Source organism: Numida meleagris, chromosome 2 (genome assembly GCF_002078875.1).
Source record: "Numida meleagris isolate 19003 breed g44 Domestic line chromosome 2, NumMel1.0, whole genome shotgun sequence".
Lineage (NCBI taxonomy): Eukaryota > Metazoa > Chordata > Aves > Galliformes > Numididae > Numida > Numida meleagris.
Genome location: NC_034410.1, coordinates 53,786,806 through 53,814,035, shown reverse-complemented (window position 1 = coordinate 53,814,035; position 27,230 = coordinate 53,786,806). Strand labels below are relative to the sequence as shown.

The 27,230-nt window shown below is 39.6% G+C and overlaps 1 protein-coding gene across 5 annotated transcripts in view; it reads right to left on the bottom strand.

Annotated features, from left to right (window-relative positions):
- Positions 1-25,928, bottom strand: part of RECK (reversion inducing cysteine rich protein with kazal motifs) — a 68,618-nt gene extending 42,690 nt beyond the window's left edge. For 2 of the 5 annotated variants that reach the window (XM_021388371.1, XM_021388373.1), the window contains exons 1-5: positions 25,764-25,928; positions 20,504-20,562; positions 13,239-13,313; positions 9,741-9,777; positions 727-812 (exon numbers count right to left, since the gene is read on the bottom strand). In XM_021388371.1, coding sequence (XP_021244046.1) covers positions 727-812; positions 9,741-9,777; positions 13,239-13,313; positions 20,504-20,562; positions 25,764-25,845 — 339 coding nt within the window. In that variant the 5' untranslated portion in view covers positions 25,846-25,928. Of the gene's footprint in view, positions 1-726; positions 813-9,740; positions 9,778-13,238; positions 13,314-16,423; positions 16,722-20,503; positions 20,563-25,763 lie in introns of all 5 variants that reach the window. The other 3 variants (XM_021388369.1, XM_021388370.1, XM_021388372.1) reach the window with 2 other exon arrangements.

Sequence of the window (27,230 nt, the reverse complement as noted above, 5' to 3'; positions counted from 1 at the left end):
CTCATGGATCTGAACACTTTTTAATTCATCTGATTACGATGAATTGGCTCAAAATCAAATGATTGCCTCCCACCACCTTCCCAATGCTAAGAGATGGGCACTCAAATTCAATATGATAAGGTGTCCCCAAGTATGTTAGACAATAAACAGCAGATCTTGTTAACTAGAAAATTCCTCCTAGAGCGTAGCTGTATACTTTCTTACACATGCACATACAACACATCACTCATTAGAAAAGCAAATTCTCTCAATGGAAATGCTATCAACCAAGGTCTTCAAACTTCAGGCTCAGAAAGTCCTGGCAAGCAGCCAGAAGCTTAGTCTTCCAGAATGGCTAAAAACACATACAAACAAAAACTCCACAAAACCACCACCACCACCACCAACAACAAAAAAATAAAAAGATAATAGTTTTTTTTTTCATCTCCCATCTTTTTAACTAGGTTTTCATTTCATCGGAATTTCTGTTCTGTTGAAAACTCACTTTAAGAATGCAAATTCCCTGTTTTGCTTCTTGAAATTTGGTTGGTGATGTTTATCATCCTAGTACTTCCCAGGTAGTTTTGCATATTTTCTAATTGTAAGAAGTCTGTGTGACAGTTTAATTTTCATATTAAAAATTCATTAAGCCTGTAAGTCACGAACTGTAACACATGAGTGAGTTCAACACTGAGACATCTGACATTAATCATGGAAAAAAAAAAAAACAAAAACAGAAAGGCTTACCTGTTTACACGCTTGCCGACATTCCACAGCAATAGCTAGCTCACAGCAACCTAAACCAACCCAACCGTCAGACTTCTTCAGAACTCCTTTAAAAATAAAATTACAGTACATATTACAGTAGCAAGAGAACCATGCTATCATTTTTCCTTCCCTCACTGTAAGTAGGTTACTTTTCAAGTATGATAATCCTGTTCTTGTTCAAGAAGTCTATTTATAGATAATATTTTAATTAGAATTTATGAAGTCATTCCAAACCAACTTTAAGCAAGAAAAGAAAAGCAAATCCATGACTTAAAAAATTTAGAATTTGTCAATTAGGTACTTTCTATACATTGAATTTAAAGGTGTTTTATCCAAACCATTTTATGTATAGACTGGAAATATCAGTTTTTTCTTATCTAATATTAAGTATAAGCCAACAGAAACCAAAAGAAAAAAAATGTTAGAAAAGAAACAAAATTGCCTTGTTCTGATACATCCTCTTACTGGTTTCAACAGCACTGTATTTTTCTATAATTTTCCTTAACACAGAATATCACTCTTATTTCTTCTTCAAGCTTTGTCTGCCGTTTCTTTGCTTTAACAACACACTTTAATATCCACAATTGTCTTCAGTGTTTTCCATCTTACTTTCTACCTTTATCTATTTAATTTGCTAGTGTCATTTTCTGCACTTATCATGAAGTTACACAGTTAAGAGAATTCTGCAATAAGTTGTAATAGTGAATTTATAAAGAAAAATCAAAATCGTTAGCTAAATTAACATTTTCCAGCAAATTAAAATATCAATTTTTTTTAATGCAAATTAAAACATTAACACTTGACATAAGCATGGTAGCAGAACTGTGTATTTGAGTGGAAAGGAATGAGAGGCGAAGGCAAAGAACAGCTTGACTGCAGTCAGCCTGAAGAGGCACTACATCAACTACATGTGCCAGACCTTGTCAATGCACAGTATAGCACTGATTTGATCATCGTTTTGAAGACTGTACTCTGTATCTCTTCACCTCTGCTCAGTGTCTTAGCTCAACTTTCCAATTCAACTCAGCTGAAAGCAGAAGCAAAGGCCACGAGCAAAAGCAAACTCAGCTCACTCTACACTCCCACAAGCGGGGTAAGGATCTTATTTTTCAGAGACTGAGAATCGTTCTGAAAGTGTTGAGATTATTGTTGTGTATACATCAACAGTTTGTAAAAAATGCTCAAAAATTCTAAGTTGATGCATTGTCTTAAATTAAATTCAAAAGTAACTGCATGTCTACACTGAAGTCATGCAAATATGCTTAACAACACGTTTGTTAACTGCCAAAACAATTACTCTCTACATTCTATTTTAGGCATACAAATAACTAGACCGGACTAGATGATCTTTGCAGTCTTATTCTATGATAACACAGAAGTTAGTTGCTCGAGCACTTTTTTATCAAACTCCTTTTGATCAAAACAATAATTCAGTAGGATTTATATTACAAGGTTCTTTTAAGGTAAAAAAAATCTAAAAAATATTAAATATCACATGCAATATAAGAACAAGTTTTCCAGAAAAAAAACATGTAATAACCAGCTACATGCTGGAGAAAAAGTATGATAAATTCATCTGTATAGCCTTAGTGGCAATGTCGCCACTGAATAAATGAACCAGTGAATAATCATAGCTGAGAAACAAAAAAAACCCGTAAGACAGAAGTAAAATATACCCCACAAACATCCCTATCTTCTGCAAGACAGAGCCTATGTTTTTTAGAAATACATTTAAAGGAACTCTACTAAAAGAATTAATCAAACTTGCATGCCAAATTAGGAATGCTGGTAAGCTTCAGCCATGGTTACATTTTTCTTGGGAAGTGGCTCAGTACTCATGATATTTCAGCCTATCAAACAAGCTTGTGGAAACAGAAGTTTCATAAAAATACCGCACTGCAATTTTAAAATAGCAACTTTAACATTTAAACATTAATTTTCTCATCAAGATAATTGAATACAAACATTTCTTAACAAAAATGCAGCTCCAGTGCACAATTAATTGACTGAAGACCATATATCTTACGGGTGTCCAACATTCTGGCTTGCCTCGGCTAGATTCAGTGAAGAGCAATTGTCTTGGGCCGTGTATATGTAGGTTGCTCCAAAAGTAATGTCTCCTATTTATTTTCATGGAAACTACAACAGCTTAAATGAGCACAATAATTCTGCTTGATAGAGCAGATTCTCAGCTACAAAACAGTTTTTAAACACAGTCACCACCATTAGCTGAGCATTTTTTCTAGCGATTTACAAGAGGCTGTATGCCACGTTCATAAAAGTCTGCACCAATGGAGCTGACCCACTGTAACTGTTGCCACTGCTGAAACGCACCACAAATTGGCTCGCTGTGCTCACATCCACTCTGTGGTCTCCAAAAATGTTCAGCAAACACTGATGAATGTCAATAGATGCCATTTTTTTCTGCACGGAGGAATTCTGTTCCACACCTATGCATCACACACTTTCACATCAGATGTAATTTTGTCAGACTGACCCTCTGCTGCCATCTGTCACACAGAAACAAAATGTAATTGAATATTGGCAGGAAGGTTCAACCTCTAGTGCCATATCAACAACATACACCTCTGATGAACATTATGGGCCAAAATAATAAAATAGGAGGCATTACTTTTAGAGTAGCCCTTGTAAAATATATAATACAATTTAAATATAAGTAACATTTTTTTTTAATATCTTCATTAAAACTTTTTTTAAAAAGCAGCAAAAACATAAAACTAGTGGGATAGTTGACCCTGTTTTTGCAAAACCAATGCAACAGGCCAGTTCAGTGGAAGGGGCTGCAGTTCTTAGTGCACTCTTAAGGTGTTCATTAGAGCTTTTTGATGAAATTTTACTCTTTTTGTGCTTCATCCTTGACAATAATTCTTCATAAATGTGCGTACTGCCAAAAAGTGATTACATGAATAAGGCATGACTGTGAAGGAAGGGATATTCTTCTCTGCTAAGAGAGTTCTTATTAAAGTCTAATAAAGAGACATGATCAAAATTTTCAGCTGAATATCTGATTGCAACTCTGTACATTCCATTTGAAAATTAACAGGTAATGTATTTATGTTGACTTAAAATGAAGTTGCAAACAAATTGGTAATTTTTTTTTTGCAATCTTGAAACCCATTCTTAAATTCCTGTATGAAGATGGAAAGCAAGGCTGCACATTTTTCACTGTTTACAGGACTGCATTTAGCCAACGTATCAAAACACATGCAACTACTTGCCATAACTTGAGTTAGCACTGCAGTGCACCTTCCCATGCCCTGGTTTCAGCACAGACAATGCCAATCGCACACTGATGTTTGGTTCTTGCTGAGCAATGGGTGCACACCAAGGGCCGGGCCACTAGGCAAGGCAGAGCTGCCACCTTTGTACTCTGGGGCCAGGGGCTGGCTGCAGAGTGAGCTGTGCTGGGCCGCATGCAGTCCATGAGTTAGACATGCCTGATATATCTGATTATCCACCAAATTAAAAGATAAGGAGTATATTATTGATCCCTGAACTATAAAAGGGGAGCTAGCTGTATGACACATGCTCTTGTCTCACATCTCCTTTCAAAGAAGTTTCCAGATGCCACACTACATTACTGAGATGAATCACAAAAAACCACACATTCTTCTTCCTTATTAAAAATGTTCTATTATGGCATCCACAAGAGTATTAAGGTCAGAAACAAAGATAGAAAGATGCACAACAGTGAAAACTTGGAATGTGATCCCTGATGCATGCATTTCATGATGAAAGCAATAGTGTACGCTCTGAAAATTTAAAAGAAACCGGATCACAGTGGTTCCCAGGAAACAAGACGAAAGAACAGAAAGGACGATGGAAAAAGGAGAAACTGAAAAACAACTAGGCTCATCATATTCATAGTTTGCATCTGGCACAAGAAAGATCAAGTCAGCATTTTGTTGTCTCCAAAGAAGTCTTCTACAGTCCGCTTACAGAAAATGAGAAAGCTTAAGAACAGAGTATAGTTACCACCTAGGATTATAGGTTGCTGACCCACCTCCATTGCCCTCCCAGTTGGAGTTCCTGAAGCATGTTTTGCAAGTAGTTTCTTCAATAATATAATGTATGCACAATAAGAAAGAAATTTTAATTTCCTATTGAAACACCAAGAAGTAATTCACATACTGTAGGCCTATTAGTTTTCATAAACAAACATTGACAGACTCACCGTTTTTAAAAAGAAATCCTCCATTAAAACACTGATTAGTATTCACCTTCAGAAAACACATTTTTCTTAAGTTTCTTAACATTTAGTACTGTTTTGAGGTTTGTAATACTGTATTGGCAAGAACAATAAAACACAACCTAGTTACGTTTTTTGAGCCATAAAAGACAGTTAATAGAACACGGTTGTGGTTTAATCCAGCAGGTGGCTGAGCACCACACAGTTGCTCACTTCTCTCCTTCCCAATGGGATGCAGTAGAGAATTTAAAAAAAATCAACAGAACTCTTGGGTTGAGACAAAACTATTTACTAAGATAGAGAAAAGGATAATAGTTATTACTACATATATAGTATTCGCATACATTCGAATGTATATAAGAACTGAGGCACAAGCAATTGCTCACCACCTCCTGACTGATGCCCAGTTAGTCTCCCAAGCACTGGAAGAAAGTAAAGTGAACTCCCACCCTCTTCAAAACTCATTTTGCGTGATGTCATATGGCATGGAATACCCCTTTGGCCAGCTTAAGTCAGCTATCCTAATTCTCTTCCCCCCCAGCTCCTGCTTAGCACAAACTATAAACATAAGTGTGTTACTGACATTGTTTTTCTCCTAGAACTAAAACATAGCATCATACCAGACACTCTGAAGAAAAAATGCATCCCAGGTGAAACTAAGATAATGTCCACTCCTTATTCCATACCATTTATACCATGCTCAGGTCCCACAATTTGTACACATCCTAATTACCATCACCTATCTTGCTTTTTGATGTATACACACTCGCATATTATTCCCACAGTCTATGGGCCATTCATGTACTATGGTTCACGGTATTCATTTCATTCATAACTTTAAGATCCATCTGTCAAAGCGGTCCTTCAGTGCAGGATGGATGATTCATAGTGTTGGGTTACTGCATGCAGAAGTTAGTTCTGGTTTCATTCGAGGTCATTCTTCTTTAACCGGGATACTTCTGAGTGTGCTACTGTTAACAAGGCATATAATAACCATAATAATGATGACATACAGTAATACGTAGCGTTTTAGCATCATACAGTTTAAATTATTGGCTGTTCTCACTCAACATCAAATCACCTCGATCACCTTGTCAACAGACATCCCTATCCTTCTGCATTACCCCCTGACAGCACCCAGGTCCTTGAGCAAAAGCAATCCCACAAATAGGATTGCCTTTGCCCAAGGCAAGAACAAAACTGGCTGTCTTGCCCAGCATGTTCTTTATGTGCACCATCAGGACTTTATCCCCTTCTACAGTATGTAGGAGGTTTGACTGGGCTGGACCAGCTCAACTGGCAGACCCCCAAGTGTTGACTAAGCAGGTAACTTTTGCTAAATGTGTGTCCCAATGTTTGAATGTGCCATCACTGCTCTCAATGTACTCTTTAACACTCTATTGTACCGTTCAATTTTTCCAGAGGCTGGTGCATGACAGGGAATGTGATATACCCACTCAAGGCAGTGCTCTTTGGCCCAGGTGGTTATAAGATTGTTTTGGAAATCAGTCTTGTTGTCTGACTCAATTCTTTTTGGGGTACCACGTTGCCACAAGACACACCTCTCAAGACCCAGGACAGTATTTCAGGCAGTAGCATGAGGGACGGGATATGTTTCCAGCCATCTGGTGGTTGCTTCCACCACTGTAAGCGCATGGCGTTTGCCATGGTGAGGTTTGTGGGTGTGATATAATCCACGTGCCACGCCTCCCCATATTTTATATTTCAGCCATTGTCCCCCATACCAAAGAGGTTTTATCCACTTGGCTTGCCTAACTACAGTGTATGTTTCACATTCATGGATAATCTGTGCAACAGCACCCCTTGATCTCCAGCCCATCTATAGGTTGCATCTCTTCCTTGATGGCCTGAAGTGTCATGGGCCCTCCAAAACAGAAATACTTCACCCTTACATTGCCAGTCCAGATCTACCCAACCCACTTCAATCCTAGCGGCCCAATCTACCTGCTGGTTGTTTTCATGTTCTTCAGTGGCATGGCTCTTGGGTACGTGATCACCTATGTAACCTACCTTTACAACCATGTTTTCTACCAGGGCAGCAATATCTTTCCTCAATGCAACAGCCCAGTGTGCCGCCACTTGTTCTGCTTCCACTGCTGTAATCACACCCATAAGGAATTTGCCACCATCCAGGAGTCTGTGCAGAGGTAGAAGAGGCCACTTCTCTTGTTCAGCAATGTCTAAAGCTAGTTGGATGGCCTTCACTTCTGCAAATTGGTTCGATTCACCTTTTCCCTCAGAAGCTCCTGTAACTCATTGTGTAGGACACCATACAGCAGCCTTCCACTTCCAAAGCTTTTCCACAATGCAGCAGGACCCATCAGTGAACAGGGCCTATTTCTTCTCATTGTCTGGCAGTTTCTCGTGTAGTGGAGCCTCTTCAGCACCTGTCACCTCCTCTTCTGTCGATACTCCAAATTCTTTGCTTTTGGGTCAATCTATAATCAATTCTAAGACTCCAGGATGACTGGGATTCCCCATTTGAGCCCACTGTGTGATCAGTGTGACCTGTTTACTCCATGTAGCATCAGCTGCATGATGTGTGGAGAGGAATATCCAGCCCAGCACAGGCAGTCGGGTGGCAAAAGTTGTGTTTTGGTACCAATCACTTCCGAAGCTGTTTGGACCACTTCATGCGCTGCCAATATCTCTTTTTCAGTTGCAGTATAGCAGGCCTTGGATCCTCTGTATCCTTGACTCCAAAACCCTATGGACAACCTTGAGTCTGCCAGAGGCTTCAAGTGTGATCATTCTCCCCAGCTGCAGTGTGGAGCATGCTTTTTTACTCCTTGTCCTGTCTGGGCTGGCCCAAGTACTACTGCATGAGCTATCTCCAGTTTAATTTGTTCAAGGGCTTGCTGTTCCTCAAGGCCTAGTGTTACAGCATTTTTCTTCTGGGTCACTTGATAGAGAGGGTTTACAATCAGACTGTAATCCAGAATACGCATTCTCCAGAAGTCCACAATACCTAAGAAAGATTGTGTTTCTTTTTTGTAAGCTAGTGGAGACATAGTAGTTACTTTATTGATCACATCCATTGGTATCTGGGAACATCCATCTTGCCATTTTATTCCTAAGAACTGGATCTCCTGTGAAGGCCCCTTGACCTTACTTTGCTTTATGACAAAACTGGCTTTTAGAGGGATTTGAATTATTTTCTTCCCTTTCTCAAAAAAGTTGCCCAACATGAGGATGTCGTCAATGTAGAGAACAACTATCTGATCTATCAACAGTCCTCCCCATTTTGTATCATCTGCAAACATGCTTAGAGTGCACTCTGTAACACCATTAATGAAAACGTTAAACAGGACTAGAACCAGTACTGATCCCTTGGATACTGGCCTCCAGATGGACTTCGTACCACTGATAATAAATCCTTGAGCCAGTTTTCAATCCATCTTCACTGTCCACTTATCTAATCCATGCTTTACGAGTTTGTCTATGAGGATGTTATAAAAAGAGAACAATTTATGTCACTACTGAGGAAGGAGCTTCTCCCTATAAATTAGAGGATAATAAAATCCTACCTCATAGAAACCGAAGAGGCCTCACAACAGTCCAGATAGCCCAGAAAGACAAGTAGGGAGTGGTTCATTAACAAAGACTTACAATGCTGTAACCCCTCCATGCCATTCGCTTGGACTCTGTCACTGTCACCAGAGAAGAGATTGGTGCCTGCTCCTCTGCTTCCCTTGTGAGCAAGACATAGGTAGTCATGAGGTCTCCCCTCAGTCTCACAAACTAAGTGACTTCAGGTGCTTCTCATGTGTCCTGCACTCTAGATGCTTCACCATCTTCATAATGCTCCTTTGGATGCTCTCTAATAGTTTTATGTTCTCCTTATCTTGTGTCCCCCAGATTGCACACAGTACTCAAAGTGAGGCCACACCAGCAGCAACTAGAAAGTTACAAGGTTTTAGGTGTGAGAAAATTACTACAACTCCTTAAGAAATTATAAATTTTACCAGTTTCACTTACACTAAGGCAGCAAATCTCTCTGCATGTGACTCAAGTTTGCCTCTGAAACAGTGGCAGAAATTCGGATAGATCTAAAACTGCTATATCCTCCTTTTCACTTAGTACCACTTTTTCAACCAATAGCATGCTAATTTCACTCAGACCTTTAAGAATAACACATAAATACAACAGTACTAGTTAAGTCCAAGTTCATCTAGTTTTGGCCTCTCCTTCTAACATAACAGTCTTGTCTTGCAATCAGTGCTTTAACTTCCCAAATCTGCCTTTACCAGGCAACATGGTTCCTGATCTTATCATCTGCATTTCTTAAATCATTTTTGACCAGTTCTTACTCCTTCCTGCCTATTACTCATCTTTTTTTTTTCCACAATGATACTGAAGCAAGATCAAAGTTGCAACAACCCATGATTTTATATATTAGGTTAAGGCATATTCATATAATATATGAAATATCACAAATAAGTGAAATAAGTGAAAGCCTTTAAAGGAAAGGAATTCTCTTATATTTCCTGAATGGGTCACAGAAGCATACCCATTTAAGCACACAAAACATATTTAATATTTTCTAAAGAGGTAAACAAAAGAAGCATTTTTAAGAAGAGGCTCAGGTAACCCAGTGTAGACTAAAAGAAACTAGAATCAAAATACAATTTGTAACGGAAGCCTAATGAAAATCATTAATTAAATCATCATGAAATCTACAAGTGCAGGTAGCAGTCAGAACACTGAAACACACATTTAGTGAACAAGCATCACAACCGAATAGTAAACTAGTATTTCTTACCTGGCAAAGAAGAATTTATACAACCCCACACTTCTCCCTGAAAAGTAAAATGTAAAAAGGCAATAATAAATCTACAGAATAAAAGTGTTTCTAACATACACAAAATAGTATTTTCAGTAATTTTGCCTTGTGTTTTGAAAGAGTTATTTCAATGGAATATTTACGTCTACAGTGTCTTTTAAAGAAGAACTAGTTATATAAGCTGCGTACCACTTGCTTTGACAAGAAGGTTGTCATCTACAGTGTATCTAATCAATAGCATTTTTGTAGGTGGAGAACATACTGTTATTATCTCATCTATGCTAGATAGTCAACTTTTCCCACCAGTATTTAGAGAACAAAGTAGTCACTGTTTTAAAAAAGAAAAGTTTATCTAGGACTGAGACCTGCTGAGAAGCTTGTTACCCTAGCACTCCTTTCCACTAGATTCTTTGTCTTTTTTTTTTTTTTCTTCTACACAACAACAAAACCAAATGATTCTAAAGAAACTCAAATAAACAAAGAGGTTTTAAGGTACCCCAGAGATAGGCAGCTTCATGGAAAGACACATGTATGGAAGAGAGTTCTAAAAGTTAAGCTTACTAACAAACTAAGGTTAAAATACAGGTCTTCTGGGTTTCCCTACAACCCAAGGGAAAAAAAAAAAAGATGATAAAGAGTTCTTTGTCCTCATCTCCCTCATTACTAGTATTAATTACCAAGACTAGTGGCTGAAATGATCATGGGGAATTCTTCACTGTAGGGCTAGTATAAAAGAACTCTCAGGTCAGATGCCATTCTACCACAGGTAGTTAGTAGAGGAAGGATTCAATCTAAGGTAAGAATTTAAGTACTCAGCACTGGTGAAGCTGCACCTCAAGTACTGCGCTCAGTTTTGGGCCCCTCACTACAAGAAAGACACTGAGGCCTTGGAGCATGTCCAAAGAAGGACAATGAAGCTGGTAAAGGGTCTGAAGCAGAAGTCTTACAGGGAGTGGCTGAGGGAACTTGGACTGTTTAGTTTAGAGTAGAGGAGGCTCAAGGTAGACGTTACTGCTCCCTACAACTACCTGAAAGGAGGTTGTAGCAAGGTGGGTGTAGGCCTCTTCTCCCAGGTAACTAGTGATAGAATGAGAGGCAATGGTCTTAAGTTGTGCCAGGGGAGGTTCAGGTTAGGTATTAGGAAAACTTCTCTGGAAGAGTACTCAAGCATTGGAACAGGCTGTCCAGGGAAGTGGTGGAGTCACTGTCCCTGAAAGTTTTCAAGAAAAGAGTAGATGTGGCACTGAGGGACAGCATTTAGTGGGCCTAGTGTTGATGGACTGACACTTGGACTAGATGATCTTAGAGGTCTTTTCCAACCTTAATGATTCTATGGTAAGTTCCACTGTCAGAAGGAAGTACATAACAGTGAGTGTGCTGTAGTAAAATGCTGAAAAGATAAAAGGTATGGAATTTTCCACATAGTATATGTTTGATGGTTAATGTTCAACAGCTGAAATCTTACAATGCTTGGACAATATGATTTTATTGTATTCTAATTAAAAATGACACAAGTACATAAAGTCTTCAAAGATTATGATGCTCACTCAATAAAATTTACATATGTCCTGAAATAACAAGGTTTAGGCAGTAGAGGAAGGATTCAGTCTAAGGTAAGAACTTCAGTATTCAGCAATGGTGACACTGCACCTCAAGTACTGTGTTCAGTTTTGGGTATGTACTTTAGTATAACCTAACTGAATTCAAACTTTTTTAACAAGCACTGGGAAGAGCCTAAATAGGTGAAACTAGAGGAAAATTCTGCAGTATAAGAAGGCAAATTAGAAGTCTTAAAGGGGCTTTAAATGAAATGAGGTTAAATGTTCCTCAGGATAAAAGTTCAGTTCAACCACACAAGCAGCCTGTATTGTCATGTAATGACTTTGTCTTCACAGGAATTACTGACTTTCCAAAGTTACAATCAATCTGTATCTAATGTTCTAAAAATATCTTCTCTATCTGTGGGAGTTTCCCACTTCAGAGAAGAGTCAAAGTCAGCTCAAAAGAAAAACATACAGAGCTGACACTTCTTCTAGTTCCACTCCTTTGGTTCAACTGATTTCCTTTATTTCATGAGAAAACAGCAGTATCTCATTTTGGCAATTAACGTATCACTTAACATCAGACAAAACTTTCACGATATTACCTGAAAGAGTAGAGATAATAATGTCTGTAAGCAGTACTCCAGAAAATAGACCAATTGATTACATTTACAATCTATTTACTCTACTGTGGAATGTCACTAGAACACCTTTCCAACAAAGTGGAGCGGTATCTGAAAACAGCAAATATGGCACTAAGATGAACTGTTTACTTTACAAGTAGGAGTTTTTAAAAATTACTAGTGCAGCAATATTAATTTAAGATACACACTAGATAGCAAACTTAGCATTTATAAAGATGGTAATTGGGAGTTTAAAAAAAATAATACTGCATCAATCATTTCCCTCTTTCATATACTCTCTGGTACTGTCTTCTAAAAATCTGCTACCTACCATACAGATAAATCACATTCTTCCCATTGGGGGACAAATAATAAAGAAAAACAGTACTAAAGCAAACGCTACATACCACTTCGATATGTTTTCCTACCACCAATTTTACTCATGTCATCAGATGTCTACAACTGCCCAAGGTTTTAGAGCTTATGATTCACAGAAACCAAACCCTGAGAAATATATTTTTGATGCATAGGAGGAGGGATCTACAAGCAAACACATTATGGGAAGTAGCCTGCAAAATGATAGACTCAGATTTACCACTCCTACTAGACGGAAAAAGTACTGATACTGTTTAGAAGTAACAAGAATTACAAGAAATCAAACCTTTTAAAAAACAAACAAGTTGAGATATTTTAAGTTGTTAATTCTAGAGTCTTCTCGGCAATCTTAATGCTAGCACTCATCTCTTCATTGGTAAGATCATTTCCACCATAGGAATAGGGAATAATCTTTTTTTTTTTTGCAATACACTGCAGAAATTTTAGGAAACAGCAATCCAACAAAAGCACTTTTTCAGGTTGTCCCAAATGCCTATAAACCATTCAGAGCAGCTAGAGCAACTATACAGATAGCCATGCCTTGGCTTCACCAAGACCTGACAGCTTTGCCCCATACAAACTGGATCATGTGCTCTTGCTTGTAAATCACTGCTATTAACTTCTAAATGACAATCACACAGTACAAATTTTCATAATATCAGATAGATTTTCATTACATTCCGTAGTTTACATGACCACCAAGTAGCGTAATATACAAGTTTTAAAAAGAACTCCTACTCTGAGGATCAAATCTCAATTTAAGAACTTTTCTAGCCTTTATAACAAAGAAGAAAACTCTTGAAAACATAAACCAGCTCAAAACTCAGAAATAAAACTCTGCAAGCTAATTTGAAATTGTGCTTTTGTAAGCAAAACTTTGTTAGTATAAGATTAGTAGGTTTTGTTGCTGTTTTAAATTCAAATCTAGGAAGCCTTACCATTGATTCTGGACAATATTCAGGTGCCCGCTGCAGTAAATGTTTTAAACGGGAATCACTCTTAGAAGACAAAATCTGTAAGAAAGAAAACACATAGAAAATGTAACCACACACTGAATATCAATCGTTGTCCTCCTTTTTAGTTTCACTACTGACTACCTTCTGACAATAGTCAGCTAACAGTCAGCATGTGAAGAATGCACATTTGAGATTTTCTTTTATGTATTTATAGTCTTCCAAATACACTGCACTTTTACAAAGGAGGGATTTTTATTTTTAGAGTTTTGTCCTAAAACTCTTACATCTGGAAGTTCCTGTTGAATAGGCAGTGTGAAAAACACAAAGAAATTATGCTTAACGTATTTTACAACTCTGTTTACTTTACCAATCTTCCTGCATGACCTCAGGCAACTAACTCCTTCCAAAAGGAGAAAAAAAAAAAGCAACTGTTAGGGAATAAAGGTGAACGAAAGGTAAAGATCAAAATAAACAAAGGGAATGAACAGTGGAGCAAGATCAAGTTAAGTATCATCTAATCAAACTGATCATCCAGAAGTTCATGGGAATGGATGCAACTGGGATGTGAAAAGCTGGCCACTATCATTGCAAGGCAGCTTACTAACACTTTCGAACAATCATGGCAGTCAGAAAAGGTTCCTAACAACTGGAAAAAAAAAAAAGTAAACTTCATATCCATTAGAAAGGCAACAGAGATAATCTGTGGAGATACAGGCTGCTCACCACACAAAGATTATGGAGTAAATCCTCCTGGAAGCTACATCAGGGCACCTGAAGTACATGAAAAGTGACCAGCAACAGTCACAATATTCAGCACAGGCACACACCTACTGCAAATTTACCCTGACAGCTTCCTATAACAAAACGACTAATTCAGTAACAAAGTGAAAAACAGCGCATGTTGCTTATCCTGACATAAAAAGGCTTTGCATGCTCTCCCACAGTATTTTCCAGCCAAATTACTGAAATGTGGATGAGATGCAAGGACTGTAAGGTCAAGACAAACTGCCTGGATGGTAGGTCTCAAAAATTAGTATCCAGCAGTTCAATTACCTAGGCGCTGGCCACTTAAAAGTGGTATACAACAGGAGTTACACCAATACTGTTTAATAGCTTTACAGAAATAATCCTCAGAAAGTACACAGATGGTCCTAAACTGAGAGCTGTCATTAATACACCAGAGAGTGGAGCTGCTACTCAGACTGGTTTCAGTGAATTATAAGCTCATTCAACATAGCAAGGAGCTGAAAGGAAACTTCAAGAGGTTCCAAAGGAACTACAGAATCTTATAGCTGAAACAGAAAAATCCTATGCAACAGTACAGGCTGGGTGCTCACTAGCTAGAGAACAGTTTTGCAAAGAAGGGTGTTGAGGTCCTGGTGGATGGCAAGCTGAATATGGGTTAGCAGTGCACCAATGCAGCACTGAAAGATAACAGCATACTATTCCTCATTAGCAACAGCATTATCAGTACGTAGTAGACAACCACTCCCTTTCATAAGGCACTGATGAAGCCATATCTGTAATACCGCATCTACTCTTCTGCCACCTCTGTGCCACAAACATACTGATGAACTTCAGAGAGTTCAGCAAAAAGTGACAAAGATGCTGGAGTTTATGAGATAAAAAACAAGCTGTTTGCTGGTTAAGATGCGACAATGTGCATGTATCTGAATTCCTGTCTTCAAGTACCTGAAGCTGGATTATAAAAAGACAGAGCCAGACTGTTCTCAAGAGTTGCACAGTGGAAGGATGAGCTGTAAAAGTAATGATCTGCAGTAAGATAAATTTTGAAGGGATGCAAAGGGAGAAAAAAATATTCTTCACCATGACAGTAGTTAAGCACTAAAACAGGTTCCCCAGAGAGGCTGTGGAAAGACCCTCCTTGAGGGCATTCAGAACTTCACTAACAAAGTCCAGAGAAACTTGATTTAATTTTGACACTAATACACTCTGAGCAGGTTAGACAAAATGGCCACCAGCAATATCTTACAATTCAAAATATTTGAACAGCCAAACTTGGAAAGAAATCTTATCTTACTTTATTAACAATTCTCAGTCATGTACATTTCCATTTTTTCTCCCATCTTTCTTTCAGACTATTTTGTACTGTTGCTTCTCTCCTTTCCTTACAACTGTAGAAATGACTTCAGTTTATTACAAGATGCCTGTATCTCATTAATCTTTTTCTTAAAAAAAAAGTGTTAAATTGAGCTCTCAACATATTTTTAATTGTTTTGTGTTTCCACATTAATCATTTCTTCAGTTCTTATTTCTTTTAACACTCCAATCAAGTAAAACACTTCTATATTAAAACACAAAGCCAGTCAACAAAAGAAATGGAAACACCTATTAATTTGGGAACAAAACTGGAAGATACATGGATAACAGACACATGGATGCATTTCATATCTTTAAGAAGAAGAAATACATTACAGTTCTATTCTACATTAACAGCATGATAAACCCACATAAAGAAAACCAAGGTAACAGTAGTTGCTGGTTTCAGAAAAGATAGCAAGGAAAGATCTGCAGTAGCATTTGGGATCTTTCAGGGTCATAGGCAAATAAAATAATTCAGATTTGAAGGGATTTCAGAAAGTAATTTATTCCAACCTACAGCTCAAAGCAGGGTCAGCTATCATGTCAGACCACATTGCTCAGTCAGATCTTGAAAACACATGAGGACAAAGAACGAACAGACACTCTTCTGTCCTTATAGTGGAAAAGTTTTACTTTACAATCAGCTAGAATTCTCTGCTTTCAATCTATGCCTGTTCTCTCATCCTCCCACTAAGGACTACTGTGAAGAGCCTGGCTCTACCTTCTGAACAACCTTTTACAGGTATCAAAAGGCTACTGATGTACTCCTTTCTCCCCCACTAAAACCAGTTACCTCAGCTTCCCCATACATGGCATGTGCTCCCTGATGATTTTGGTGCACTCTTCTCCAATTAACTGATGTCTTCCTTGTAACAGGGTGGCCCCAAACTGGCCAGTGTATTCTAGATATGGTGTAAGAAGTTATGGAGACAATCATTTCTCTAGAAACGCTGACTGTGCTCCTGTTAAAATATCCCAGGCTATCTTCTTTGCTGCCAGGGCACAGTGGCTCACGTTCACCTTGCTGTCAGTATACTAATACCTCTGGATGCTTTTCAACAAACCTGCTCTCCAGTGAATCAATCTCCAGCCTGTACTGTTGCAAGTAATTCTTTCCAGGTGCAGGACTTTGCATTTGTTCTCACTGAGTTTCATAAACTTCCTGTTGGCCAATTCCTTCCAACAGTCCAGGTTCCTCTGGATGGTAGTCTTGCCTTTGAGATTATCAATTCTTCTTCCCAGTTTGGTTTCAACCAAGAACTCAAGAAGAGTGAATCAACTGCCTCTTCCAGGTCATTAATAAAGATGATAAAGAGGACATGTCCCAGTACAGATCCCTTTGGTATTCCACTTCTTATTGTCCTGCAGATAAAGTACGACCTATTAACTTCTCTTCTCTGAACCCAATTACCCAAACAATTTTTTAGTCATCTAGCTGTCCATCCATCAAAGCCACAATATCCTAAAATGGACAGAAAAATATTGATGGAGGCAGTGTTGAAAGCCTTAAAGTCAATGCAAATGACATCCACTTCTATACCCTCCAGCTATTTTATTATCAACAGCAATGAAGTCTGTCAGGCATGACTTTACCCTTCACACACTCAGAAGCGTGTTCCAGGACTCTGTCCATGATCTCTCCAGAGACTTAAGGAAAGATGGATAGTTTTCTAGTTTGGAAAGGGTACTTCAGCTTTTTTTTTTTATTATTTTTTTTCACCCTTGATCCCTTTTTTTAATTTTTCCTGGAGTGCGACAGTGGAGGGGGAAAAGGCAGGCAAACAATGTATCCTTCTCCAGTCACTAGGGACATCTCCTGAGTTCCATCTTTCAAAGACAATAGCTTGCATCTGAGAGAGCTGGATGGTGTCACTGCAAGGTTATGTATGCTATTTGGACTACTACCTACAACATGTAGGACTTCATGTTGCCCTGATACCTTTTGCAAGTCTCAGTTCCAGCCGAGCTTTTGTCTTTCCTAATGAAGCCCTTACACATCTGCGCAGAGTTTTTTGATTCTTCATCCATAACCTAATCAAGTACACCTACTGGCTGTTCTAGCTGAAAGATAAAACAACCTCGGAAAAGTAAAATTTTGTCTGAGAAAAGGAAATGTCATAATCTATTGTCTGTCTCAAGTCAAGAACAGAAATTAGCAGCATCTGTTGGCTACTTTTAGGTGGTGTCATGCTATGTCCTCTTAAGTCTCTGACAACAAAGACTTCAACAATTTAGTCATCATTCAAAGAATAGACTGCCTGGTGTCCCAGATAGATTATGCTTTGTGTACCTCCGCATCAGTACCACATATGGGCAAACTGAAAGACCCCGTGCAAGAATCCCTTGACTGACAAATGCAGGTGCTAGATTTAATATGTATGACAATTCTGGGAATAAGCAGGAACTTCATGGAAATTTTATGAATATTCATGTTAAATGTATATAAGGAGGGTGATTTAGCTCTAGGGTGTCCATGCTTTGTGGAGAGATCCTCATGCACTCTGCATTGTAATAAACCAGTGTTGGTTTTCTAAACTATCATTTGGCTTGGAGAATTTTCTTGGTTATGGTTTTTGCTAACATCCTTGTTAAATTCTCATTTCCCATCAAAAATGGAACTTCTGCCTCTGAGAACCTCCTGTGCCAGAACTTTTCCTACAGTATTTCCTATTTATCCTCTTGCTGGGGACACCTGGCTGACTCCAAACTGGCTGACCCAGATCATCTCCAGTGTGAAACTTCAAAGCGTCACAGAATGACTGAGTTGGAAAGGACCTTGAAGATCATTTAGTTCTGCCTCTCCCCACGATGAAAACTTTGATTTCAGTTGGCTCCACTTCTGGGACTGGTCTGATGAATGATTGGTTCCAGTAACATAATACAAAATACTAAAACAAAAAAAATTTAAAATAATGCGTATTATATACATAATTAAATGTACATAATTAAATGTACATTTGCTACTTTACTAGTGATGAGTTTATAGTAACCTGTAATATGAAAATATATTTGTAGCTACTACTTACTGTTGCTACTACTGCGTGTATGTATATACACAGATGCTTTCTGTTAACAGTTCTGTAATAACTTGATATATAATAACCTTATTAATCATAAATGTGCTTGCTACTGGTGATTTGTAGCAATCTGTAATAAAGTAAAGAAATTTAGGAAGTACTCTACATGTTCTTGCATACTACAGAATCTTGTGAACCCACTGTTGCGCTCACAGGCTGGGTAACCATTTAATCTGTGACACTCACAAAGTAGCTGAATTGGTATTTATCGGGATTCCTCAATCTTACCCAAGCCTTTCTTACTAGCACACAGGAAAGTGTCTGTAGTTGCCCTTTATCCATGTGAGGCTTTTTTCAGTTGGAGCACTGGTGTCCAAGCAATCAGCACATGAACGTAAACAGTCCAAGAACCAAACAAACCTGGAAACTTCTGCAACATCCTAGACCTAAGCCCCCACAAAACAAACCTGATGAGGGAGCAAGTCTAGTCAGATGATCCCCTCCATCCTGTACAGAAGAAGTCTTTGTTCTGGTGGTACTGTTATCAATCCATGAGTTAAGCACAGATGGCTCCCTGACAGAGCCTGCTCTTCCTCACCCATTACAAGACCCCAAATCTATTCTTTAAGTGCATACCCAAAGAGAAATAAATAAACTTCTTCCAACTGTCAGAAGACATGAATTTTAACATTCAGTAACCATATCATCTGGCAATCTTTCCTTCCATGAGTAGACAGATATCATCCAGATGAGGCAAGACCATAAAAAAAAAAACAGCACACAACTAGAACAAACCAACCAAGCAAACAACACAAAAAATCCTACATGCTAATTAGAAATTGTATAGCAGAAATTAGATGAAATTTGACAATAAAAAGCTCAAGGCCTTTTATGAGGAGCTAACAGGAAGAGCTAATAGGAACTTCAAGTTGGTGAAATAAAAGAAAAAATTGGATAGATTATTCCAAATGCTTTCTCAACACAGTGGCTAAACTTGCTATTTGGTAACTGTTTCCTACCATAAAAGTTTTAACAGTTCTTCAACTAAGTGTTATGCTTTTGTTTATAGTAGCGTGTACAGTTTTGTTTACCTGTATTCAAAGAGAAGAAATTTAAGCTGGAAGGGCTAAAAGAATAATTATAGGATCTTAAGAGCTCTTAAAACAATAGGAAAACTGAAAGGGGATTTGGTTGTACTCCATATAAAAGAAAAGGGAGAAGAGCAATTTAAACAAAATTTTTAGTAATAAAATCACAACTAAATAGGAACTTAACCAAAACCAGATTCAGTGCCTGATAGTTTCAAAACAGGTAATCAAAAAAAGGAGGCAGCTATGATGCAAGGGCACAAATTTAATATAAAATTTGTGCCCTTGCATTTGTGCCATTTATGTAAATGTATGTACCTAGAAAATTTTTATTAATAAACTATACATAAACATGTGCACAAATTTTATATTAAATATTATATATATATATATTTATATATAATATAAAATATTATATTTTATATTAAATTTGTGCACATGTTTATGTATAGTTTATTAATAAAAATTTTCTAGGTACATACATTTACATAAATATATACTTGTGCACACTAAGTTGTACAAAGTGTTATCCAAAGCTACAAATCTAAACATAAATTGTGGAAAATATTTTCCAAGTTTGGGTTGAACACAAACAGCTCTACTATTACTGTATGAACAGACTAAGTACATTTTTGCTGGATTCACAAATCTATACATCACAATGAATATCTCACTGTTAGTTAAGAAATAACAAGTAGGAGGAAAAAAGAATGGTACCAGCACTTTGCTCTTTGTTTCAAATTCTCAAAAACACACATGATCCAGAAATCAAATAAAACACCTTGACAAAATCCTGACTTCAAGTTTTAATGTTATGCCTCCTGAATTTCAACAGAACCTGATGAAGAATCCACTTTGAAAGGGAAGAGGACTACACCTTAAACCTTTATGTTGTCATTTATATAACAATATTACATTTCATGATTCACATGTAGTACTTACGCATAGATAATTACTTACAACACTATTTTTGCTACATCATTGTCTAAAAGCATGACTTTAACTCTGAGAGATAAAACAAATGTTAAAGTAAGCTTACCTGTTCACAAACATCCCGGCACATTAGATTGTCCTTCGCATGGTAACAACAAGACAGGCCTAAGGAAAAGCAGGGGAGGGAAGATGGTGATTACTGCTAGAAATTTTCCCTCCCAGGAAACAAAACAACAACAAAACACAAAAACCAAAAAACACAAGAAATTTTTGTTCCAAAGCTGACACTGACTCAGTTTGCCCAGTCTCACACTGAACATCTACTGCCACCAGAGAAGCAATAGCATATGCTTTATGCTTCCAGCCACGTTTCTGCTGTTTAATTTGCATGAGCTTAGCACCTGCCAAATCCCTTCAGGAGGCAATGCAATAGAAAAGCAATGCTGTATGTATAAAAACTGTATTTGGCAATACATAGTTACAAAAATCAGTTTGATTTTCACATTATCAATATGAGGGGTCTTAGGCATGAATTTGCTGACAAATTCACAGCTTACAAGTTTTCTCATCTGAAAACTTGTAGTTGTTACAAGAGGACAGCCATCAACAAACCCAAAATTCTTCAACATTGAGAGAATGTTAAAAAAAATAAAGAAAAACAGAAGAATTCAGCTTGAAAATGTCAAGAAACTGGAAAAAAAAACTAATAATGATATCAATCAAAAAGCTATCACAATTTAAAATAGCTACTACATTTTTGAACTATGCTTTAATGCTGAGATCTATAATTCATGAAAAGAAGATAAAGAAGATAAACTGAAGTGTAACTTGTAAGTCATTAATATTTTCATTAATGAATAGAAACAGTGCAGCAAAGCACCTGTAATTAATGGAGAAAACACCAAAGTCCTGCTTAAAATACGGGGAGATGAAAGAATGAAATTATAAAATTGACTTTAATGATCTACAAATGCAGAAAAAGGATATACCACCAACGGCTTAAAAATCTTTCAAATTTTAAGGCAAAAAATGGCACACTTTGCAGGATTGTTCCCTTTGTTTTTGTGGGGGACTTCAACTTCCCAGATATCTGCTGGAATTATAATATAACAGAAAGGGAACAGTCCCGGAGAGGGAACAGTCCTGGAGGTTCCTAGATTGTGTGGGGGATAACTTCCTGACACAGCTGGTGAAGGAGCCAACAAGGGGAAGCAAAATCCTGGACCTGCTGCTTGTTAACAGAGAAGGCCTTACGGGGGATGTAGAGGTTGGAGGCTGTCTGGAGCAAAGCGATCACAAAATGATATATTTTTCGATCCTTGTTGAAGCACAGGGGGGAGTCAGCAGAACTGCCACCATGAACTTACGAAGGGCGGACTTTGGCCTCTTTCGGACCATGGTTGACAGAGCCCCCTGGGAGGTAGCTCTAGAGGGCATGGGAGCCCAGGAAGGCTGGGAATACTTTAAGGAAGTTATTTTGAAGGTGCAGGAGCTGACCATCCCCAAGTCCCCTGTCGGGGAAGGAGACCAATCTGGCTGAACAGAGACCTTAAGCTGGAACTCAGGAACAAAAGGAAATTTTACGGTCGTTGGAAGAGGGGGCAAGCAACTTATGAGGATTACAAATATGCAGTGAAGCTGTGTAGGGAGAAAATTAGAAAGGCCAAAGCCCAGCTAGAACTGAACTTGGCCACTAAGGTGAAGGACAACAATAAATATTTCTATAAATACATCAACAGTAAGAGGAGGGCTAGGGAGAATCTCCATCCCTTGTTCGACGCAGAGGGGAACACAGAGACCAAGATCAGGATAAGGCTGAGGTACTTAATGCCTTCTTTGCCTCAGCCCTTAATAGTAAGATTAGTTGCTCCCTGGGCACTGGAAGACAGGGATTGGGAACAGAATAGGCCCTGCATAATCCATGAGGAAATGGTTTTGGACCTGCTCAGAAAGCTGGACACTCACAAGTCCATGGGGCCAGATGGATTACACCCTAGAGTGCTGAGGGAGTTGGTGGATGTGGTTACCAAGCCATTCTCCATCATCCTTCAGCAGTCCTGGCTAACTGGGAATGTCCTGGTGGACTGGAGATGGACAGATGTGATTCCCATCTTCAAAAAGGGCCAGAAAGATGATCCTGGTAGCTACAGACCTATCAGTCTCACATCAGTGCCAGGGAAGGTTATGGAACAGATAATCTCGGGAGCCACCATGGATCAATTAAAGGTCAACCAGGGGATCAGGCCCAGTCAGTCAGGATTTATGAATGGTAGATCCCGTTTTACAAACCTCATTTCATTTTATGACAAGGTGACCCTCTTCGTGGATGAGGGTAAGGCTGTCAATGTGGTCTACCTGGACTTCAGTAAAGCCTTTGACACTATCTCCCACAACATCCTCACGGAGAAGCTGGCTGCCCACGGTTTGGACGGGCATACGCTCTGCTAGGTGAAACACTGGCTGGATGGCCGGGCCCAGAGAGTTGTGGTCAGTGGAGTAAAATCCAGTTGGCGGCCAGTCACGAGTGATGTCCCCCAGGGGTTGGTACTGGGGCCACTCCTATGTAACATCTTTATCAGTGATCTTGATGAGGGGATTGAATGCATCTCAGCAAGTTCATGGACGACACCAAGTTGGGAGGGAGTGTTGATCTGCCAGAGGATAGAAAGGCTCTACAGAGGGACCTGGACAGACTGGATCGATGGTCCAAGGCAAACTGGATGAGTTTCAATAGGGCCAAGTGTTGGGTCCTGCATTTTGGTCACAACAACCCCAGGCAACCCTACAGGCCTGGGGAGGAGTGACTGGAAAGCTGCCTGATGGAAAGGGACCTTGGTGTGCTGATGCACAGTCAGCTGAATATGAGCCAGCAGTGTGCCCAGGTGGCCAAGAAGGCCAGTGGCATCCTGGCTTGTATCAGGAATGGTGTGGTGAGCAGGACTAGGGAAGTCATCCTGCCCCTGTACTCGGCACTGGTGAGGCCTCACCTCAACTACTGTGTTCAGTTTTGGGCGCCCCAGTACAAAAAGGACACTGAGGTGCCGGAGCAGGTCCAGAGAAGGGCAACAAGGCTGGTGAAGGGCTTGGAGAATATGCCCTACGAAAAGCGACTGAAGGAACTGAGGCTGTTTAGTCTGGGGAAGAGGAGGCTGAGGGGAGACCTTCTTGCTCTCTGGAATACCTGAAAGGTGATTGCAGCGAGAGCGGGGTTGGTCTCTTCTCACTGGTGACAGGTGACAGGACAAGGGGAAACGGCCTCAAGTTGCGCCAGGGGAGTTTTAGTTTGGATATCAGGAAGAACTTGTTTACAGAAAGGGTTGTTAAGCACTGGAACAGGCTCCCCAGGGAGGTGGTTGAGTCACCATCCCCGAGTGTTTAAAAACTGTTTGGATATGGTGCTCAGGGACATAATTTAGCAGCGGGTTGTACAAGTTAGGGTAGTATGGTTAGGCTGCAGTTGGACTTGATGATCTTGAAGGTCCTTTCCAACCCAAGTAGTTCTATGATTCCCTGCACACTGCTCCTCAGGACAATTTGTGATCAGTATCAGTTTCATCATTAATTAGCACATTCCATCAACTTTAATTTTCATTTATTGTTTCTCTTAAGTAATTGTTAATGCCATCAGATTGCAAACACATTAACACAGTGATGGAGAAAACACTTGGGTTCATAATGAAAAAATATCCACCAAATTAATGGTCAAAATAAACAACCCCCTAATCAGACGTACTTAAATGTATGCTTTACTCAAAACCAGAAATAGTGGTTACTCAAACAACATTTTCATTGTTTTGTTTCACTGTCTCAGATATTTTTCATTACGTAAATTTCCCTTCAGAGTAATCTTTATGCTTAAGAGACCCAAGAATTTAGAGCTTCCATCCTATGAAGAGAATTTATATTGGCTGCTAAGACAATGCATATGTTTAACTGTGCTATGATTTGAGCTCATGAATATCCTACATAACATTCAACTATTTAATGCTCTCTGGTTTTTTATCCATTAGTTCCAAGTGGCTCACACCCCTTCCACAATGAACAGATACCCAGGCTAGTTCTCCTCAGTCACTTCTACTGCTGGGTTTCAAGTCTTATCAATTATACCAAGGACTTCTCAGAAGGAAATACTAATATGTCAGACCTTACAGTCACTTAATTCCTCTTATATGAGGGCTGCTCCGAAAGTAATGCATTCTATTTTATTATGTTGGCCCACCATGTCAAAGGTGGATGTTGGTGGCATGGCAGTGGAGGTTGAACCTTCCCACAAATATGGTAATAATTTGTTGCCATACGAGAGAGGGCAGCGGAGGGGCAGTCTGACAAAGTGGCATCTGACATTGAAGTCTTCCACTAACACTCATCTGTGCTTGCTGAGCATTTCAGAAGACCAGAGTGGATGCAAGCACAATGAGGTGGTGGGCGGTGCATTTCAGCAGTAATGACAGTGGGTCATCTCCACTGGTGGTGATTTTTATGACCATGGCATGCAGGCTTTTGTTCATTGCTGGTGAAAATGCATAGCTAATGATGGTGAGTATGCCGAAGAACTGTATTCTGTAGCTGAGAATCTGGTCTATCAAATTGCATGATTCTGCTCTTTGTATGTTGTAATTTCCATGGAAATAAATAGGAGGCATTACTTTCAGAGCAGCACACATACAAAATTCTAATCAAACAACGGTATCATGAAAAAGGAGCAAATTTAAAGGGCACAAGATGGTGTGCTGAAGTGAGAAGTTTAGGTTATGAACAGTACTCACTACAAACACAATTTCAGAGTGCTGTCTGTAGTTATGTCTTTTCGAAACGTCTCTTTCAGTCAGACTCTTCCTCATTTAACCATCTCCTGTTTTATTAAAAGCTCCAGATTTCACTTCAAAACATATTTAAATCCAACTATGGTAAAGCACTTACACTTTCTCCTTTGGTTAAGAACTGCTCTCTCAGTCATACAATTAGCTTTACCAAAGAGCTGAGTTACACTATGTCATGTTCCATTCCACTAGTTTTTTACTGCCTTCTTCCTAAAAGTGGAAATGAGGACTACAGTTCAACCACGCCATGCCCTTAAACACCTTTGGTATTGCAGTTTTCTGCTTTGAGGTGTTACATTTCTCATGTTTCCCACTCACACTGCCAACGCAACATAACTAATAAAAGCTATTTGCCACTATCTACATTCGTGCTGCCTTCTTCCACTGCACTTTTTAGCACTGCCAAGAAGAGCCACAATGGATACGAGCGGCCCCAGCCCCTATCCGGAGGCTCCGACACCCCCCGGCCTCGCCCCTGCGCCATGTTGTGGAGCAGGGTCCCGCCGAGCCGTCTCCCCGCCACGCTTCCCGCGCCCCGTTACTCACCGGCCGCTCTCGGGGAGAGCAGCAGCGGCACCGCCGCTAGGCACAACAGAGCCCAAGGCCACGCAGCTACTGCCGCCGCCATCGCCAGTCACGAACCCTCAGCCAACAAACGAGAGGGCCAGACGGCCCGACGGGCAGGCTGTGACGCCAGCAGTCCCCATTGGCTGCGGTTCGCCCGCCGAGCCCCGCCCCGCCGCCCGGCCGCTGTGGACATTCCGGCGAGCGCCCGAGGGCTGGCGTGGGTGGGGTTTACGGTAAAGCGGCTCGCTAGGCCGGAGTTACAGCGGAGTGTGGGCTCGGCCCTAGCGGGAGCCGGAGCCTTCGCTGCAGTGCTTCTCTGACTGCGCTCTGGGCTCTACTTCTGGAAAAGAGCCCGAAGCGCTCTGCTGGACTGCTGCTGCTGGACTGCTGCTGCTGCTGGACTGCTGCTGCTGCTGGACTGCTGCTGCTGCTGGACTGCTGCTGCTGCTGGATTGCTGCTGCTGCTGGATTGCTGCTGCTGGACTGCTGCTGCTGCTGCTCTTCTGTCCCTCAGACTGTGTGTTGTTCATCAGCATCCCGTCCCTGTGCTCCCGTGCGTGTCTGTGTGAGAAGCTCCTGTCCACGGCGGCAGAAAGACAGTGTAGATAACCCATGGAGATACAGTCCGTAATGGAGACAAGTAAGGAAAGACTTTGCAGCTATATTTTATCTTTTTTTTTTTTTTTCTACAGAGATCAAGTTTTACATGTATATAGAGTTCATGAGAAATTAAATCTAAGTTATCCAGAGCGGATTTAAATAACTGCTCAGTTCATAACTGTTAACTACTTTGTCTCAGAGAATTCTGTTTCAAAGTAAACGTGCAGACTTTTGATAGTTCGGACTTCTTGGCTAAGTGCCATTGCCATCCTGTTGTCAGACTCTGGCAAGAGCAAAACAGAAGGAGTCTTACAAACGTAAAACATGCAGCATCTTGCAAACTGCCTTTATACTTTCTCCACCTGTCGTCCCAGTCAACTTCTTCCTCCGAAGACAATCTGAAAAACAGCCAAGCTATTCATGACTCCGTGGTTTTTACTGCCTGGAGAATCTGTAGTAGCTGAGTGCTTTTTAGTTCCAGAATCAAATTCATAAAAGGTCCCAAAAAAGAAAGCAGCAAGGCAATACCAAAAAACACTGCAGTGAAATATGTTTTATATCCTGGCCATCAGCTATATAATAATTAAATCACATTATGTCTTTATGGAGCAAAGCCATAAGAAATAACACTACATTTATTTACATTTTAATTTGAAGTCACTTTAAAGTTGTTGCTCTAAATGTGAATTCATAAAACTGAAAAGCAGTCAGTATAATCTGACTATGGAAAAAAAAATTGCCTTTTTTTTTTGTTGCTAATACATAACTGTGCTTACATGCAAGTTGAACAGCTGGGCTTTTCCCCCTAAACCCAAGGTTAACTTCTGCTAGTTTTTTAGGTATGTA